Source organism: Durio zibethinus, chromosome 19, assembly GCF_047325235.1.
Source record: "Durio zibethinus cultivar Kanyao isolate XHJ-2024 chromosome 19, ASM4732523v1, whole genome shotgun sequence".
Taxonomy (NCBI): domain Eukaryota; kingdom Viridiplantae; phylum Streptophyta; class Magnoliopsida; order Malvales; family Malvaceae; genus Durio; species Durio zibethinus.
In genome coordinates, this window is record NC_143180.1 from 6484374 (window position 1) to 6503528 (window position 19155).

Genomic DNA, 19155 nt, shown 5'->3' on the forward strand with positions numbered 1-19155 from the left:
TTTTGGGTAATTGTTTTTTGTTTTCAACATCAGCCCTGATAAAGATTAGGATGAATATTGGTGAAAATTCAACCTATAGTTCTAAGATATTTGTGCTTTCTGCCACTATTTGTAACATTTTCTAAGAATTTGATTACACCAAAGCTTCTTTGAACAGTTCAAGGCCTTAGCTTGTAGATATTGCAATAGAAAAGCTTGTTTCAAAGTTTGGATTATGATTCAAGATAGTATTGGATCATGCCAAGGTTTTTCAAACAAATATTGGCTCACAACTCAAACACATCTCTCCTGGTCAAAGCAAGAAGAAGCTGAATTTTGAACAAATCCGTACGAAAGAAGAACCTAAATTTTAATGCATGTGAAAATGAAAGCAAAAAATTGATAAAATTGAAATTATGTGTTAAATACTAGAGTCAATTTATTTATGTTGTGAACACAAAATATATATATGTATATAATATCTATAATTTAAATAGATTGACTCGAGCTTGAATGGTATTGCAACCAAACCTAAAACATACCAATCCCATCCATGAACACCTACTCTATATTGTTTTCCATATAGATAATCTACGATAGAAAATGCTCTCAATGCCAGGCAAAATCCAATGAGAGGTGATGCCATGAGAAGGGAAAAGGACAATGAACATAAGTATCTATTGTGTTTTCCATAACTTGTACGTATACTTTCATCATCCAAATGAACAAATCGCGTTAAAAAAATGAACCATGAACATAAATGACTAAGTAAATGTCGCAGATTCAAGGGCCTCTCTATTTATGATCATGAGGTCCCCACTCTGCTCAACTGAACATTATACAGATTTGGAGAAATTTTATTCTTTTAGTTTTTGTAAAACAATGAAACAAAAGCATTCATCCACCACTTGTAGGAGGTATAATGGCGAACTCATCTTTGTCCTTAACAACAGCTGACTTAGTTGTATATCCCTCATTGAAAGCAAGAAAGATGCACCCACAAATCTCTCCCAAGTTTGGAAACCTACCCATAAGCTGGTTTAGACAATCCTGTGTAGCACTACCTGAGGAAACCTCCAATGGCAATTCAGTCAACCCAGTTATATCTCGAGCTTTGGCGAAGAACAGCCCCTTAATTTAGAACAGAATTACATAAATCAAACAAGAATTACACAAATCATGAACACTACAGATACTCAGCTGATGATTTTATTTAGCAATCAAACCATAACTGATATCCCCATATGACTTCAAAAATGTCAGCATGAAGCCTAACTTATCATTTTCCAGATTCTAGAATTTGAACTCATTGTTCAGGTAGGTGAAAGAAACTCTTTCTTCTAAATAAAAAAGCAGAAATGGGTTTTTAAGCCATATTCTCAGCCTCCCGGAGAGGTTTGTTCCATGTAATAGCAAGATTTCAAAGGATCATAGATTAAAAGAATGTAAAAGAGTAAAGTGAAGAATCCTGTAACATAGATCCCCATTGCGCAGTAATCAGCAAGATTACTTATGTTAGGAATACAACAAATGACACTATTATACCAAAATAATAAAAAAGAAAACACACAATTCTGGGTGAAAATAATGCAATAAACTAACTGCTACCCTGGGATTTCTTCAAGTTTTGTATATAGAAACACTGAAAACTTGGATAGAATATTAAAATCAACACATGGCCCAATTTGTCTACACGTTTACCCATTCGTCATTTTCGGGTTTGAAATCCAACATGGCCCAATTTGTCTACCCATTCTAGTGTGGCGTTGGCTGTCTCTTATTTTTTAAATATTTTATTTTTAAAACCCAGGCCCCTTCTTTTTACACGGTAATGCTGTATTTTGATGTTTATAAAATCAATGTCCGCCGTTGGATCAGATTCAAAGTAAAAGAAACCTATATACGTGAGGAGAATCAAAGGGTAGGGAAAAGGTAACAAATCACAAACAAACGCACTCTTTTGTTTCCTTTTTTTTTATCTCATAAACACGTCAAGCCTGAAACCTCGTTTCTTTTTACGTTATTGTTTCAATCTTGGTTTGTTTGGTTGTTTTTAATGGCGTCTTCAAGAGGATGGCATTACAGGGGAATAAGGAAGAGGCCATGGGGTAGATACTACACAGCTGAAATAGGTGATCCATGTAAAAAGCCTAGGGTTTTGTTGGATACGTTTGACAGAACAGAAGAAGCCGAACCTAAAACCAACTTTCCTGCTACATCTTCCAAAACTGTTCTCTCATCCAAGAAATCAAAGCCATCTAAGTCTGAAGAGAAGGTTGTGATTGTGAAGGTGCCTTTGAATCAGATTGAGCTTCCAAAAGCGACACATAACTGTCTAAAGTTGGCAACAAAAGACTTACAAAAAGAGGGTTGATCGGTAATGGTAGAAGTGGGCGTGCTCAAGGGTCTATCAATGCCATGCAGCCTTTGAGCCATGCTGCCAACAAATCCAACTCTTGTGGAAGCAGCATTAAGAGTCGATGTAGCCAAATTCCAAGTAAATCACACCAAGCATCCATCAAAAGATCATTGGGTCCGGATCTTAGAATGCGTAGTGCAGCTGATGCCACTAGATTGGATTGCAAGGGAAAAATCACATTGACATCATCAATAACGAGCAAGTCTGATAGTAGTCAACGTTCTGATGGGGCTGTAAGTGCTTTGGTTCGTGAGAGTGTTTGTCTTAGTTCTCAACTTACAACTCCAACAGATGCATTGTTAACTTCTATTGTTGACCTACAAATGTCACCGAAGAAAGCTCTTCGCGCTGCAATGCTGAAAAGTCGTTTCGCTGACACCATTTTGAAAGCTCAACAGAATTTATTACTTGTTCATGGTGCCAAAGCTGATCCACTGAAGATGCAACAGGAAAAGGAAAAGTTCAAAAGAAGGTTGCATGAAGACAAGGCAACGAGTGAAGCTCAAATCAGAGCTGATGAAGCCGCCGCAAAACTGAAGGCAGAGAGTGAGTTGAAAAAACAATGGGAAATAGAAAGAGAAGCTACTAGGATTGCATTGCAAAAGATGGAAAACACAGCTGGGATTGAACTGAATTTGGAGATTGTAAAGGAACTCGATATTCTGAGTGGATGCTCTTTTTCTCATGGGAATCCATTGCATCAGCTCGGTTTGTTCATCAAAGACGAGTATTTGGAAGACAATGACAATGAGGCCGGTTTGAATGAAGATCTTGAAGAGGGAGAAATACTGTTGTAGCTCATGCTTATGCAAGTGGTGCCTACGAGATGAACTTTATATCGAGAAAAAAGGATAGGGATGTAATTTGAAGTAGTCTGACCATGCAATTTTACTTCTGGATAAGCAAAGAGTAATAGCATCAAAGAAATTGAAACTGTAATATTAGTATCTATGATTGTAACATATGAAAAAACTTTAATAGTAATAGCAGCAAAAATTTCATGGCTTGATTACAGTCCAATAATTACAAAATGGGGCAATGGAAAACTATGAGTAGACTAATGACAACATTGACATTGGCCAGTTCCATTAATTTCAAGGGTCTGCACTAAAACATCTATATATCCATCCATTAAGTTCAGGACAGAATAAGCTTTTGAAGATGAGATATGATTGCATAAGACAAAAGTTGAGAAGATCTTAAGTACCTAGAGTCCTATATCAAAGATTCAAAACCAATAATAAACCATCAACTCCAAACAACCATGTGAAGCAGTCAATTACCTAGTACCATTTATCTGTAATATGTAGCAGCATTCATTGAAGCAGAAAAATGAACTCTTAATCTCTGTATACTGTTCACAACATGTACAAATATATACAACACTACAAGGGTGTTAGTTTTTAGTGACATTATTTTTTATGTTTAGTGACGTTTATAAATACTATTAAAAAATTTGCAACGTTTACGAAAAACACTAGTTAAAGTGTCGGCTATATACACGTCATGAAAAATAGTAGCGTTTTCTATAAAACGCTACTACATTAATGGCATTTGTATCTGGAAAAGGCCATTATATTAGCGATATTTGTATCTGAAAAACATTGCTATATTAATGACATTTGTATCTTTGACACGCAACTAATTTAGTGGTATTTTTATCAAAAAACTCCGTTACTTTGATGGCATTTATGTCACAAAAATGCTGTTAATTTAGCGCATTTTCTAGCAAGAGCACTATTACTTTTAGTGGTGTTTTATGGTAAAAATGCCATTAAATTATTCATTTAGTGATATTCTTAAACACAAATGTCGTGAAATTAAGAAATATATTTTTTTTAAATAAAAAATTTTTGTTAATATTTATTATTTTCATAAACGAGCTTAAATTCAAATACTGAAATTAATATAAACTTAATTCACATTCAAATATGCATTTAATTAACACAAAATTTAATAATTAGTATAATAACATTCAAATTTTTTTAATATATTAACAAAATAAAAATTAAAATATATAAAATTGATGATTGCATACATTTTAAAGGCTACCAATTGATGAAAGAATTTTTTTACCTTGGTTACTAACATACTTAAGAACCTACTGAATAATAGCATACAATTTTTAACACTTCATTATGAGCATTTTTTATATTAAAAAATATAAATATTTATTAAATATAATACCTAAGTTAGAAGACCACCGAGATCAGTTCTTTAAAATTGTTGTTGCACAAATTTCATAAGATGATCGAATCGATCATGGAACTGCTGAAATTTTGCATGTTCTTGCTCCATTATAGCACATTTTTCCTTAATTTTGGTATGCTCCTATTCTCTTTCTGCTTTAATTTGCTGAAAATGTTGTTGCATAGTTTGCAACTCTTCTCTTAATATCCAAATGTCTCACAAACATTGACTTACTAAGAATATAAATTGCTAAGAGTTACATCCATAATAGGTAGATGGTGTTGGACCCAATCCAAGGCCTTAGACCCATTCATGCCTTTCTTTTTCAGTAACTTCTATAAATATCTGATTTTTCAATTCTTATATATTGAGAGAACTATCAAATCTACTTTAATCTCAGTAGCCATTTTCTCTTTCTCTTTCTCTTTCTCTTGTAAATTAGTCATATACAACTATCAAGTTTAATGATTAATTGATAATATATTAAAAAGAGTAAATATTTACTTTTTGTTAAAATACAACTATCAAGTTTAATGATTAATTGATAATATGTTAAAAAGAGTAAATATTTACTTTTTGTTAAAATAGATATTACAAATTATCACAATTCTTGTGTTTCGACATTTATGTAAGATCTCTTTTTTTTTTTTTGTTAAGCGAAAAAGTTTCACACGTCTAATTTGACCACCCATCTCAATCTCCTATACAAAAACATATATTATTTGATAGGATACATAACAACCGTAACTTATTCATGCATATCATACCAGTTAATCAAGTTTAAAATTTTCAAATAATTTTAATATCATGTATTTATATTTTAGCCATTTTACAACACAATAGTCTTAAACAGACGCAAACAATAAAAGCGTTTTCGCCTTTCACACATATCGATCATGACAACCAAATTCACTTATTTTGACAAGTTTAATATCATTGATTGAAGCCATTTAAACTGTTGAAAGCCATCCAAAAGTTTAATTTGTATTTTTGCCTTTTAAAGGCAAAAATAGTCCCAAATAGATATAAACAATAACTTTTTCACCCATATCAAACGTAGAAACTAAGTTCAATTAATCAGACAAGTTTAATATCAAGTATTGAAGCTATCCAAACTGTTTAAATAGAACAATAACAAAAAATTTGTAATTTTACCTAAATAGACATAAACAATAACTTTTTCATACATATCATCCATCTTAACTAAATTCAAAACTTTTGATAAGTTTAATATCATGTATTGAAACTATCAAAATTATTAAAACAGTATAATAACTATTAATTTACATATTTACCTTTTAACGGTACAAAAAGATCATTCATTGGAATAAGTTTAAAATCGTAAACTTACTATTTCTTTTTGACTTCTTGTAAAACTTTTTGATCCACTTGTGTGGCTATATTTTTTTTGCTTCTACTACTAATCCCAATCTGTTCTCTTTCTTGTCATAAAAAATAATTGGATATATCGTAGAAATACAATTATTACTAACTTAAAACATAAAACATTTTCATTATTTCATTCTACTATACAAAGTTATAAATTAATACCTATCATTTTCTTGAGAACCAAAATCAAACTAATTGTTCGTATTGCTACCTAATCACATTACGTGGTAGATTTTCCATTGTTTCCTCTATAGTTGTATTTTTATCAAAATACTTATTCTTCAAATTATGCTTATAATCTTTCCATTTCTTTTCTAATGACTTAAGCACAAATGAAATTGATATTTCAAGTACAAATCTTGACTATAATAATACAAAAAAGAAAAGTTTTAATCAATAAATCAAATTTAAAATAATTATTTTTTTATATGTAATTAATTATACTAATACCTCAATAAAGTTTAAAGCATCGGCATTTACTTCTACTAGAACTTTATGCCATGTTTCATAATGAATAGTCAATTTCATTCCATTATGAGTAAGCATGCCTAGAAATCTAACCAACAGTTGAGCTTTTTTACCAATTGGTTGCCTATCAGAGTTTGCAGATACTACAATACGCTCGTTTAGAGGTAGTGCAAACAATTCCTTCAAAGTTGTCTGGCCCTTGGTCTTCCATTGACCATTGTTATCAACTATAAAAATTAAAAAATAAACTTGTAAAATGGTAATACTTTTATCATTATAATCGATTTGTAAATATGGGGTATATGATACCAGCATTCAAATTTAAAGCATAATCAATTGATGGGATATTATCTAAATCTAGACCTTTCCTATTGCCAGATTCAATATCAGTTGAAGGGTTAGAAGTGATTGAGTTAGATCCGATAATACATTTATTTCCCTCCAAAGGATTCAGTCCATCGCCAATATCAACAGGTGCCGCAGACGATTCTAAATTAATATCTTTGATATGTATTTCTTTCAATCTACTCACCCGTATTGTAGCTTATTTGCATCATAAAAGTAAATATATAAAAGATATTAGTTTAGAACATATATGAAGACATTAAGAAGTTAAGAAATCATAACCTACGATACAAAAAGAACATATCGATTTAATTAAATCAAAATATAATATATGATTTACAATACAATAAATATACAATAACAAATGCGACATTAATTACATACAATTATTTACTATATTATGTCTTAAACACTCGAATTATAAAATATAGATGATCTATCATGGTTCATAAATGTATTCATTAATATCTCTGCGGACCCACTGAACATAGATACTGGAGATATTTTCATCCAAGTTTTGTTCAGCAAAAAGATAACATTCAATTTCATGTGCAACATCATCTCTTGTATCTAACCCCATATCAAATAAGTCTCAAGTGTGTTTCGAAGAACAACAAACCAACCCAATTCTTTGGGATCTTCAGAATAAAAAACTTATTTGACTTGAGATGAAAAAACATAAGGTTCATCGATGAGTTATTATCTAGTGTGAATTAATCGAAAAAAATTCACAAGTGTAAATCCATACTGATCTTTCCTAATATCCCTTGCACTATTCACACTAGCCCAATCACACCAAAATAAAATAACTTTTCACTTGCCATAATAATCCAATTCAATGATGACATTAATCATGCCATAATAGTCAACATTTTTCTCTAAAGTGTCTAGCACTAACATAACTAGTAATTGATGAAGTAACAATAACTCCTGAATTTTGTGTACTACCAAATCTCTCACAGGATTTAGTATGAAATCTAAATCCATTGATGATGAAACCTTTGCATTGTTTCACAATCCTGTTCAAACCTTGTGAAAGACACTTCACCTCTTCACTAGTAAGCCTTCCACTTCAAACTTATAAAAGTGGAATAAATATATATGTTATTAATTTTAATTATACCGTAAACATTTTATGTAGATTTCTCATAAAGAAAAGTATGGCATTACTTACAATTGCTCCTAACCATTCATGAAAGTTTTCAACGAACAACTTATTAAGCTCTTAAGGTTTTGATTATCAATAATATGCAAAAGCTTTCAAATTATTTCTATACTCACTACAAAGAATAATGATAAAGTATTAACAATAAAAAATACAATAAATTATGCTTAATGTAATGAATAATTTTCTTACTAAAAAACACATCTTTTTCATATTTAGAAATCTTAAAACAAGCAGCAGGTAATCGATATTTGCCATTTGAAAGCAACTTCAGATGAAGGTTAGGGCGAATCCCCATATCAACTAGGTCAAGCTGACTTTTTAAGTCATCCTTTAATCCTCTATTCATATTGAGAATTGTCTTGATAAAATTTTTGCAAACATTCTTCTTTATGCGCATCAAATCAAGGTTATGGCGTAATAAATTATATTCCTAATAAGGCAACTCACAAAAAATAATTCTTTTTTTTCATAACTCAAACTCATTAGGGTCATTTTTTTTATCGTCTTCCTCATCACTTTGAACATCAAGAACACCAACATCAGTGTCAATATCACCAACTTGCATAATATGAGGCCAAACACCTTTAAAGATGTCCCTTACTCTTTTTTTTTATAGAGTCATTTTTTCATAAGTGAAATTGATATCTTTTAACTTTGATAAAATATTAGACCCATTAATGGGTAAAAATAATCTCTTTAACTCTTCAATTTCATCAAAAAAATATTTTTGGAATCTAAATCAATGATTATCATCTAACCATCGATGATGTCTCATATAACAAAATTTTTTACCATTAGGTAACCACTTCAAAGATGTCTGTGTAGCACAACATGGATAACCATAATGACTTTTTATACTCCAACCAAATAAATTCACATAAGCAGAAAAATCGTTGATAATCCATAATAAAGCAACACATATATTAAAGTTATCTTTTTTTTATGCATTATAGGTCTCAACTATTTCTCATAATTTTTTTAACTCTTTAATAAGAGGTTGTAAGTAGATGTCTATATCATTACCTGGATCTTTTTTTTTTCAAATTATCATAGACAATATAAATGATTGTTGCTTCATAGCAATCCATGGTGGCAAATTATAAGGAATTAATATAACTGGCTAAGTACTATAAGAAGTACACATCATTTTAAACATGTTAAATCCATCAGATGCTAGTCCAAGCATAACATTTTGAGGTTCATATGCAAAGTCTAAAAACCTAGAATGAAATAATTTTCATGCCAAAAAATCTAAAGATGCCTCAATGATCCATCATCTGTCTGTTTCTCATAATGTCACCTCATTGAATCTGCAGTTTTGAAATACATGAAGAGTCATTAAAGTTTTAGTATTAATGAAAAATAACGTAAAATCTTAATAGGCTTCTCTTTTATACTGACCTTATCACCATCCTCATTCACCTTTCATTGAGATTTTTGTCCACCCAATAAGAAATACCACACACATGACAAGATTTTTAATTTTTTCTATCACCCCAATACAACATGCAATCATTGAGACAACTATGAATTTTTTCATATCTGTGACCTAAATCCTTGATCATCTTCTTTAATTCTTTTACAAGATTCAAGATTTTTGCAAAAAAAAAAATTTCTTTCATAAACTCTAATAATAAAGTCAAAAAGTTTTTCATCCATCCACATAAGCATTTCAAGTGAAAAAGATGAATACAGAAAGATAACCTTAAATGCTTCGAGCCCTCATAAAGTTTTTCATTCATATCCTCAAGCAACCTATAAAACTTTGATGCTTCTCCTCTAGGTTGTTGGTCACCTACACCTATCCCAAGTTCACCAAATTCATTAATTTTAATATAAGACTGATTAAATCCATTATTTTGGGGAGAAAGATTACGAAAATATTGGTTATGAATGTTAAAAGCATCTTGCAACATGCCTTCAATGTCATCTACTATAAAAGGATTATGTTGGTGTTGGAGAGCCCTTGAAGTTGAAAAAACTCTAGTAGAAGACCTTAATGGTACAGACTCTTCATGAAAATATCAATTAACATATCTCGGGAGAAATTCAATACAAATTAAATGTTCAAAAATAACTTGACGCATTTGTCAATCTATATTAGCACACTTCACATATGGGCATAATATCATATTATATTCACTTGTATTCTTAAATGCAAAATTAAAAAAAAAATTTACTTCATTTCTGTACTCTTAATTTAATCTTGACTTTTGCATCCAACTCTTATCCATTTAGTACTTGTCACATTATCAAACCAAATGTATATAAATAATTTATATGGAAACGAACATGTCAAAATACTTAAGTTTACTATGTTTTAAACAAAAAATAATAACAAGATCAGTACTTACAGAAAATGAAAACTCCTTGTTGTGAAATATTTTATCAAGTACATGATATTATGAATGTTAAAATATACTATTAACATAGATAGTACCCAAGAGTTTTTGTATTTGGGGTTGAAATAAAGTAAAACAAGTATAGAAAAAACTTAGAAAATAAAGAAAATGAAAGGGAAAGGGAAGTGGATGATGGGTTACAAATGGGTATTTGAGAAATGTGGGTTTTGGAGAAAATTATTTAAACTAAAAAAAAAATCGCCAATTGCAAATGCTGAAGGAATAGTCGAATTAAGTAAAAATATCAATAAATAACTAATGAATAGTCGAAATAGGGTTCAAAAGACAATGCTCGAATAGTAAAAGTCGAAGGAAAGGGAAAGTAAATTGTAGTTGATTTGAAAAGAAAAATAGTAAAATAATAAAGAAAAAGCTTCAAGTTGGTGATTGGATGCGCTAAGTTTAAGGATAATTTTATTGGACCGAATTATTGAATATATTTACTAACAACAATGCCTTTAACAATTTCCTCCTATATTTTTTTGAATATATTATAGGTGCTATCAACAAAGTCATAGTATAATTATTTTGGATTATTAAAGGTGTTTACACCCCAAAAATGCCTTCAAAATTTTCATTTAATTTTTATGGTGTATTTATTGAAAGGATTTTTTGCATAATCTACCTTCAATAATTTTTTTTTTGTGAATATCAGTGAAGGTAATTTTCTACTAAAAATGCCTTAAATAATTTTCTTTTAAAAATTATTTGGATTATTAAAGGCACATTCTGTAAAAGAAGGGGGAAGAGGAAGGGGGGCAAAGGGGAAGAGGAAAGTTCAAGGAGGAAAATCGTGAAGGAATAAAAAGTTAGGGAGACGAAAAAGGTGGAAGAGAGGGAGGATTCTGTGCCGGTGAAGAGGTGGGTTAGGCGTTCAAAGATGGCCATTTGGTGCATCAGTTTGAGGATGCAAGGGACGTCTGAAGGGGTGGCTGGGCGGATCTTGGTGAACAACGAATGGCCTAATAGGGTGGTTTTGGGTGGTGCCATGGTGGGTTCTAGGGTGGCGGGTGGTGACGGTGGAGCTGCAACGGCCATTGCGCTTGGAAAGTAGGAATGTTAGTTGGTAGAATATGTGATGGATTAAGGTTGGCAGCTCAGCCCCAATTGGACATGTTCGATCAGATCTGATCACATAGAATTTTTTTTTTTTTTGAAAATTCAAGTTTTGGGTAGAATCAATCGAGTATTATTAAAAAAAAAAAATTCGGATCGGATTTAAGTTTTAGACAGATTCGATACCACTCGATATTATATTAAAAATTATTTTTTAATTTTTATTTATATATAATTATATATTTATATTTAAAAAAATAATATTTTATTAATTTCAAGTCGGCTTTGAGTATTAAAAAATTAAAAAAATTTCAAATCAAGTTTCAAGTTTTTTTATTATGAAATCGGGTTGGATTCAGGTCAAATAAAAATTCATTTTGATTCGACTCATTATCAACCTTACAATGAATAGATTGTTTCTCGTCATATCTGAATTTTTATGTTTTATCTATTTTCATACTCATTGTTAATGTGTATTTCAAAATTATTTTAATGAATACAAGTTAATCTTTGTACTTTAAATCATCTTAAAAAATAAAAACTAAAATTTAATTTTTTAGTCTTATTATTTTTATTTTTTACATTAATGTAATTTTTTTAATAAATATATATTAATATATATTTTTTAAATAAAATATATCAGTTCCAATTAATTTAAAATAAAATTTTATATCATTTGATAAAAAATTTTATTTATTAAATATATGTAAATATATAGATTATGGATAGGAGTGTGCATTATATTATTTGTTTTTATTTTGTACTTGATAAATTAAAATGAAAAAAATTAAAATGAAAAAAATTAAAAAAAAAACCTAGATTCCAAGAGGGTAATATAATTTCGAATTCGATCCATGAATGTAATCTTGTAAAACAAAAATAGTATTAAATTAAAGATTTAATCATTTTGATCATCTCTAATTTTAATATAAATATGATTAAGTGTTATTTATAGATATCAATAAGATTAATTAAAGTGCTATTTTAAGATTTTTTTTTTCATTTTATTATTATTATTATTATTATTATTATTATTATTATTATTATTATTATTATTATTATTATTATTATCGTCATCAAAATCAATAAAAAATAATGAATTGGTTATAGAATTCTTTTTATAAGTTTCTCTTTGACATTGATTAACATGTTCCTTTTCAAAATTTTGGGTTTGTTGTTTTAATTTAGAGGTCTTAGTTGGATTAATTCAAGCCGGTAAGGCTATATTGGTTGGGTTTTTTCAACCTTGGATGAACTTACTATTACCTCTTTTTATTTTCAAACGCATAAATATCAGATAAAAGCTTTTTTGAACGGTTTAAAATAGGCTTAATTTGCTCGTATTGTAATGTTTATCATATAGATTTAATATGATTATGCTTCAAGCTTATTGATTTAATGCACAAATCTTAAAACAAATGGCATACAAATTGAATTCAATTACAAGTCATCTAACTTTAATTTTCATGGCCTAGTGCAAGCACAAAAATTTGAAATCATACTTTCATGGATAGGAATTTTTCATTTTTTATACTAAGAAAGCATAATTCTACTGGAATCCAAGGGTATTCAAGGGCAGGAAATTAAAACATAATTAAGCAAGTCAAAAGACTCATGGTATGATTAAGTTTGCATAAGCTATCAGCTCTTCTTTATCGGTCTGTTTTCGAGTTCTTCTATCTTGTTTCAAATTTAAAAGCATGATAAACTATGTTAATAAAGTGTGAGAGCCGTCAATATACATATGATTTATTGATAGAGTATAAAATTTTTAATTTTAATTATCAAAATTAAATCTTTGATTTACTTATGATATGAAAATACAAAATAATAGTATTTATAAATAAGAATTGAGAACTGATTAAATTATTAGTTTGTTGATCATTATTGATCAGAAATTGCAGCTGATAAAGATTTGAATGAAAATGGGTGCATTCTTGAGTAATTCTTCTCACGTAACCTTTCAGATTTTAATTAAAAGTCATCGGATACATATTATAAATGATCAGCAAAGCCTTCTTTGAAGTTTGAACAGTTCCATGTCTTGCAGACATTGCAATAGGCTTGGCTGGTAGCTAATTATTGGGCTTATGCTTCAAGATAGATCTTGAATCAGAGCAAGGTTTTGAAATGAATGGCTTACAACTGATCCACATGTCTCTCCTGCTCCAACAATCAAAGTCAGCCTGACTAAATATTACTACATATGTCCAAAAATTTGCAGTGTTTTCTCTATAAAAAAATCCAGAGGTCTTAGCTTTTCTGCCCAAGAAGTAAGAAGGAATGTATACTTTAATCTCATATTTACATTCAATATCCATGTTCATTAACAATAAAATGTTAATTAACTATTCTGAGCATTATTTTTATTCAGTGACTTACAAGATTCTTATTGGGATTACATATTTACTGGCCATAAGTAGGTTTTTTTAAAAGCAATAAATTCAATTATATTACCAATCATATTTAATAAAAAATTGGTAGAGATTATTGTTTATATTTAATGATCGAGTTCTTACACTTATACGTTATGAAAGTATTGAAATAGTTATTATGTTGGTCTCCAATAATTTATATCTTTTTTATTTTTTTAATGAAATTTATTATCTTCTTTTTATTTGTGAATAGATAATAAAACTTGCATGGCAGAAGCAGAAAGGAGAAGGGCACCAGTGCAACCCGTGCTGATAAAACTTCCCTTAAAATCTGCTTTTGTGCACAATTTTGGAAACATTTTAGAAGCTAAATTAAAATCTAGAAAATGGTACCAATCAGGGTAATCCTTTCTTTATTGATTAATGTTTAATAATTTTGCATTTGTTTCTGTAATTCCAAATTCAAGAGGCTTAGTATTTGATTGTAAATTATTAATCCTTTTCCAAAGCAAAACAAGTTTCAGATATTGCACCAAAAAAAAAAAAAAGTCTAAAAATAAGCAACAATTTTATCAGACTTTTTTTTTTGGGTACATGTGATATTGAGTTACACAGCAATTTTATCAGAAAACCCACACCCTATTACAAAAAAAAAAAAAAAAAAAGAGGAAAATATACCCTTAATTTGTCACAACATTACTAGCCATTTGCATTATAGGTTAACCAATGACAGGAACCTGTACAACAATCCCATTGGTGTTAACCCAAACACGAACCCTGTCGCACCGAAAATCTTCTGTCACACTTGTTCCTTCCAATACGATCACAGCATTCACCAAAGGATTCTCATTTTCAATTGTTGTTGCTGCCAACTCCCCTGTCTCTCCCACAAGCTCTGGCCATGAATTTTTCCCTACATAAGAACAAAAGAATTTGTATGAAAAAGTAAAGGAAATATCTTTGCTTTGAAAGTTTGTTAATCTTTTTCTTTTTTTTTATACCTTCGCATATTGTTTCTGAAGCCATTCTTTTTCTTTTTTTTTGTCACTCTCTTGCAGCTACAATATCTTTCTGCTTTGATTAATTTGTGTTATGACAATTGGCAGCATGGGTTTATTTATAGCCAAGGGTTGTGGTAGGCTGCGTTGGCCATTGTTGACACTGTCCAAGCTTTATCTAAAAATTTGAAGTTGATTAATCATGGATTCTGACGTGCCAGCTTAAGCTTTTAAATTGATCCTTATAATAGTGTCACAACCTTTTTTTGACTTTAATCATGGGTGCTTCTACCTTATATAACTAGTTTTTATTATATAAAAGTTAATTACTTTTAAACTCTTTTATAAATAGGATAGTTTAATTAATTAATTAATAATATTATTACTGTTGTTATTATTTTTATTATAAAGATACATTACATATGCAAATCTCAATATATCTATATTATCTCATTGTTCTAATACGTATGTGTGTGTGTGAATTTATCTTTCAATCAAATGCTGAATATACCAATGGAACTGTAAAATATATATGTATATAAAATAAAAAAAATAAAAAGATTACTTGTATGTTAATTAGGCCGACGACATTGAATCTTAGACCAGATTCACCAAAATACCAAGGCGGTATTCAAATTGAAGCATAATCAATCAATCTTGGTGATAATTGATAAGGTTCGAACTGTACCATCTGCAAACCAAAGCAGACATTATTGAACCCTTCAGACAAGCTTTGCTGAAACACATGCACATATGAACTTTCTATGACGTGCTCAAATAAATGGTGTGAAGACATCATTTAATTTGGATAAAGTTGATGCAAGTCTAAATGGGTTTTGAACTAAAATCTATGATTGTGCATGTTAATTAAGAACCATTCAACTTAAAATTAAATTAATTAAATAAACTTCTTAATTGATTTTAATAATTTAAGAGATGACATTTACCAATTTTAAAATTCAAATTCGAGCATTTGCAATTCTTTCATTTATCTTCAAGTTGTAGCTTTATTTTTATCAAAAAATTTAAATAAATAAATAAAATTCATACAAATTCTAAACTTAATAATAAAAAGATTAACTTAGAATTTGGAATGAAATGTAAGCTCATCTGTTTTCAATTTCATTATTTATAATTTGATTGGAATTCAAACTCAAAACCCTTAACTTTGAAGTCGACTTCATTACCATTGAGCCGACAGTTCATAGATGACGATTAATTAATAAGTATCCTGATCCCATAGTCAAATCAAAACTATTATTATAAAATATTCATGTATTAAGTGCAATAGTTCAATTAATGTGTTTATATGGGAAGAAAAATATTAGAGGAAGGTTAACTTATCTTATTCTCATATTCCCTTATATCAGAACAATGATTTCAAACTAAATCATCATTCATTAAGTAATTTTCCACTAGGTGGCAATGTGTATGGAAGGTTTGAATAACCTTTCTATATTCTTGTATGCAAATCTCAATATATCCTACAATTATCTCACTTCAACTCAAATTATCTATATATATATGAAATTAGTAATGAAATTCAAAACGGATGAGCTTACATCTAATTCCAAATTCCAAGCCAATCTCTTTTATTATTCAATTTAGAATTTGTATGAATTATATTTATTTATTTATTTATTTTTGTATAAATAAGGTCACAATCCCATGATAAGGGAATTGATTGCAGGAGATAAAATTTGAACTGATAAAATTTGAACCTCAAATTATTTATTGTATTTTATATTTAAAAGTAATTGTATGAATCAATTAAATTATTTATTTAATTTTAAGTTGTTTGGTTCTTAATTAACATGCATAAACATGGAATTTAGTTAGAAACCAACCAAATGACAGAGATTTGCATCAACTTTAACTTGGTTGATTATCCAAATTAAATGATCTCTTGACCACCATTAATTAATTAATTACTAAATCCAATTTTATTTCACTCAAAGATGGGATTAATTCCAAATTTAATTATTTGGGCTGAAAAACCCAATAAATGCCCATATTTTAATTTTAAGTCCAAATTAAATTTTAAAACCTAATTTTCTTTTTTATTATTATTATTATTATTATTATTATTATTTTGTTTTTGTTATTGTTTTTATTTTATTTATTTTTTGAATTAATTAAAAAATAAAAAAATGAAAAAAAATTGCAAGAAAACAAAAAAACACCAGATAGGAAGAAATGGCCAGCAATTTACTGCCATAACAGGCCAAAATTCTTAGGAGCTTCAGCTTCATTACCTTACAAATCAGACCTAGAACCAGCTTACAGGTCTCAACAAAAACTTCATAGACAAGAGAGGAGCACTCGACCATCAAAGGGGAGGGGAGGAAATACACAGAGAGCAAAAGAGCAAAATTTTCTCAATACCTACGTCCTTCTGCCCAAGAAAACTGAAAGGCACCTTTCAACAAATCCAACACCCAAACGAAATCTAACCAAAAACTGTCCAAACACCAACACGAAGCATCTCCCTAGAGAACCAGTCCCAGCGCAGTCCCTACCCTCATTGCCGCACCAACCCCCAGCCAAGGCCCCATTCATAGACCACCACTGCCACTCAAGCCACCGTTACCACTTTAAAGACCCAAAACCAAGCCACCAAACGCCATTACCAAAGAACCAGAACACCCAAACTTGATCACTCTCACAGCACCTAGCACCAACACCCAAAACCCCGAGACCAAAAAAAAAAAGTTGTCTCGCTCGCACCTTTGCTGACAGCAGCACTAGTTACGGCACTAGCCCTCGCCCTCGCCCTCGCCCTCACCCTTGCCACAGGAGAACCAGCCCTAGCATCAGTCCTGGCCCCAGTCCCCGCACACATCCAGTCCCATCCTCACCTGGACCACCCTCCTAAGCAACAAAACACCAAGACCCATTTGGGCACAACACTGGCTCTCCTAAAACACCCTCACCCAGCCTTGACCGCCATTCCCACGACCACCCAGCCACCTTCACCTGTACCTATTACCAACAATGACTCCACCCTCGCCTGTACCCATTCCTAAGCCCCGTGCCTCTACAGTCGAACCTAGTACCCCATTCCCTCCGCTGACTACCATCTCCTCAAAAGACCTCATCTCCTACGAGCCCTTTCAGAACCTAGATCAAACCCTTACCTGCACCAGGTAAATTACCTCCACCCAGTCATCACTTTCGAACCCAAATTAATTTTGTAAATCAAAAAATTATTTTTTTAATAAATTTTAATTAATTTTAAAATTTTATTAAATAGGTAAATTTTAATAAATAATCAATCACGCACTTAGCAAGAAAAGATTAGTAATGCTTTTTTTTTTTTTCAAATTTGTCTGAAAAACCGTTAAGACAGTAATTAAGGTAGAAGTACTGCTAAATTCCGATGTTGTCGACCAAAAGAGTTCATATTATTTGCTAAATGCCCTCTGACATCCTTTTAATAGCTATATCTTCCATAAGGATTAATTCTTATTATTGTACCTTTAGGGAGTACTATTGCGAAATAACATCCTTTCAGCTTTTTCTTTGTTTTTATTTTTTATTGATTTGGGGAGAAAGAGATTCGAATCCCACTCTTTAAAGATGGAATGCATGCACCTATGAACGTACCATCGAGCCAAAATTTGCACTTGGAAAATATTCACTAGGGAATCCATCTTTAACACTTCTAAGTTATAATTTTTAAGAGGTATAGACTTATTAATCATTAGATAGCCAATTCACTGACAAGAAAAAAAGAAAACAAGCACTTTAAATCTCTGTTGTGATTGATGAAAGAGTAGAATTAGTATGTTGGTACATAAGTTTATAACTTGGTGAAGTAAGTATGATTTGATAAATTGGCTAATGATATGATCAGTTTTGAGGCATCCTATATATGCTACAAGTTTTTCAATGTGGATGTCAAAGACAAGGCTCAAACGAGAATATAGAAAGGCTATTCAAACTTTCCATACACATTGCCCCCTAGTGGAAAATTTCTTAATAATGATGATTTAGTTTGAAATCATTGTTCTGAAACGAGGGAATATGAGATTCAAATAAGTTGATATTTATCCAATACTTTTCTCCTATCTATACACAAAATAATAAATGAATATTTTGAATGGCTAAAAAATAATAAATGAATGTTTTACAATAATAGTTTTAATTTGAATATATGAGATAAGGATACTTATCAATTAATCTTCACCAATGAATAGTTAATTTAATAGTGCTGAAATCTGTTTCAAGATTGAAAGTTTCGAATTGAAACCTTAATTAGTAGTCAAAATTAAAATAAAAAAAATCTAATTTATCTTCTTTCTGACATGCAATGACTTTTCAACTTTATATTATGCTATGTGATGCTTTCCTTCTTTACAGTTTT

The 19155-nt window shown here is 30.1% G+C and overlaps 3 protein-coding genes across 3 annotated transcripts; 2 read left to right on the forward strand and 1 right to left on the reverse strand.

The window, feature by feature from the left end:
- Positions 1-2035: 2035 nt before the first annotated feature.
- LOC149513402 (uncharacterized) lies at positions 2036-2353 on the forward strand. Its single transcript, XM_089748468.1, has one exon. It carries the CDS (start codon positions 2036-2038, stop codon positions 2351-2353), a length of 318 nt encoding a protein of 105 aa, XP_089604594.1.
- A 44-nt stretch (positions 2354-2397) lies between these two features.
- LOC149513403 (transcription factor GTE11-like) lies at positions 2398-3654 on the forward strand. Its single transcript, XM_089748466.1, has one exon. The coding sequence runs from the start codon at positions 2398-2400 to the stop codon at positions 3193-3195; it is 798 nt and encodes a 265-aa protein (XP_089604592.1). The 3' UTR covers positions 3196-3654.
- Positions 3655-14342: 10688 nt separating this feature from the next.
- LOC149513404 (glu S.griseus protease inhibitor-like) lies at positions 14343-14879 on the reverse strand. The gene is made up of 2 exons (XM_089748469.1): positions 14793-14879; positions 14343-14704 (listed from the first exon to the last, which is right to left on the reverse strand). Exons 1-2 carry the CDS (start codon positions 14815-14817, stop codon positions 14511-14513), a joined length of 219 nt encoding a protein of 72 aa, XP_089604595.1. The 5' UTR covers positions 14818-14879; the 3' UTR covers positions 14343-14510.
- Positions 14880-19155: the final 4276 nt, after the last annotated feature.

What these genes read in the sequence shown, in the direction of transcription:
- LOC149513403 (XM_089748466.1), top strand. Translation starts at nt 2,398, where the DNA reads ATGCAGCCTTTGAGCCATGCTGCCAACAAATCCAACTCTTGTGGAAGC.
- LOC149513402 (XM_089748468.1), top strand. Translation starts at nt 2,036, where the DNA reads ATGGCGTCTTCAAGAGGATGGCATTACAGGGGAATAAGGAAGAGGCCA.
- LOC149513404 (XM_089748469.1), bottom strand. Translation starts at nt 14,817, where the DNA reads ATGGCTTCAGAAACAATATGCGAAG. An exon ending in TTCAGAAACAATATGCGAAG is followed by an intron (nt 14,705 to 14,792) that starts GTATAAAAAAAA and finishes GTTCTTATGTAG; the next exon opens with GGAAAAATTCATGGCCAGAG.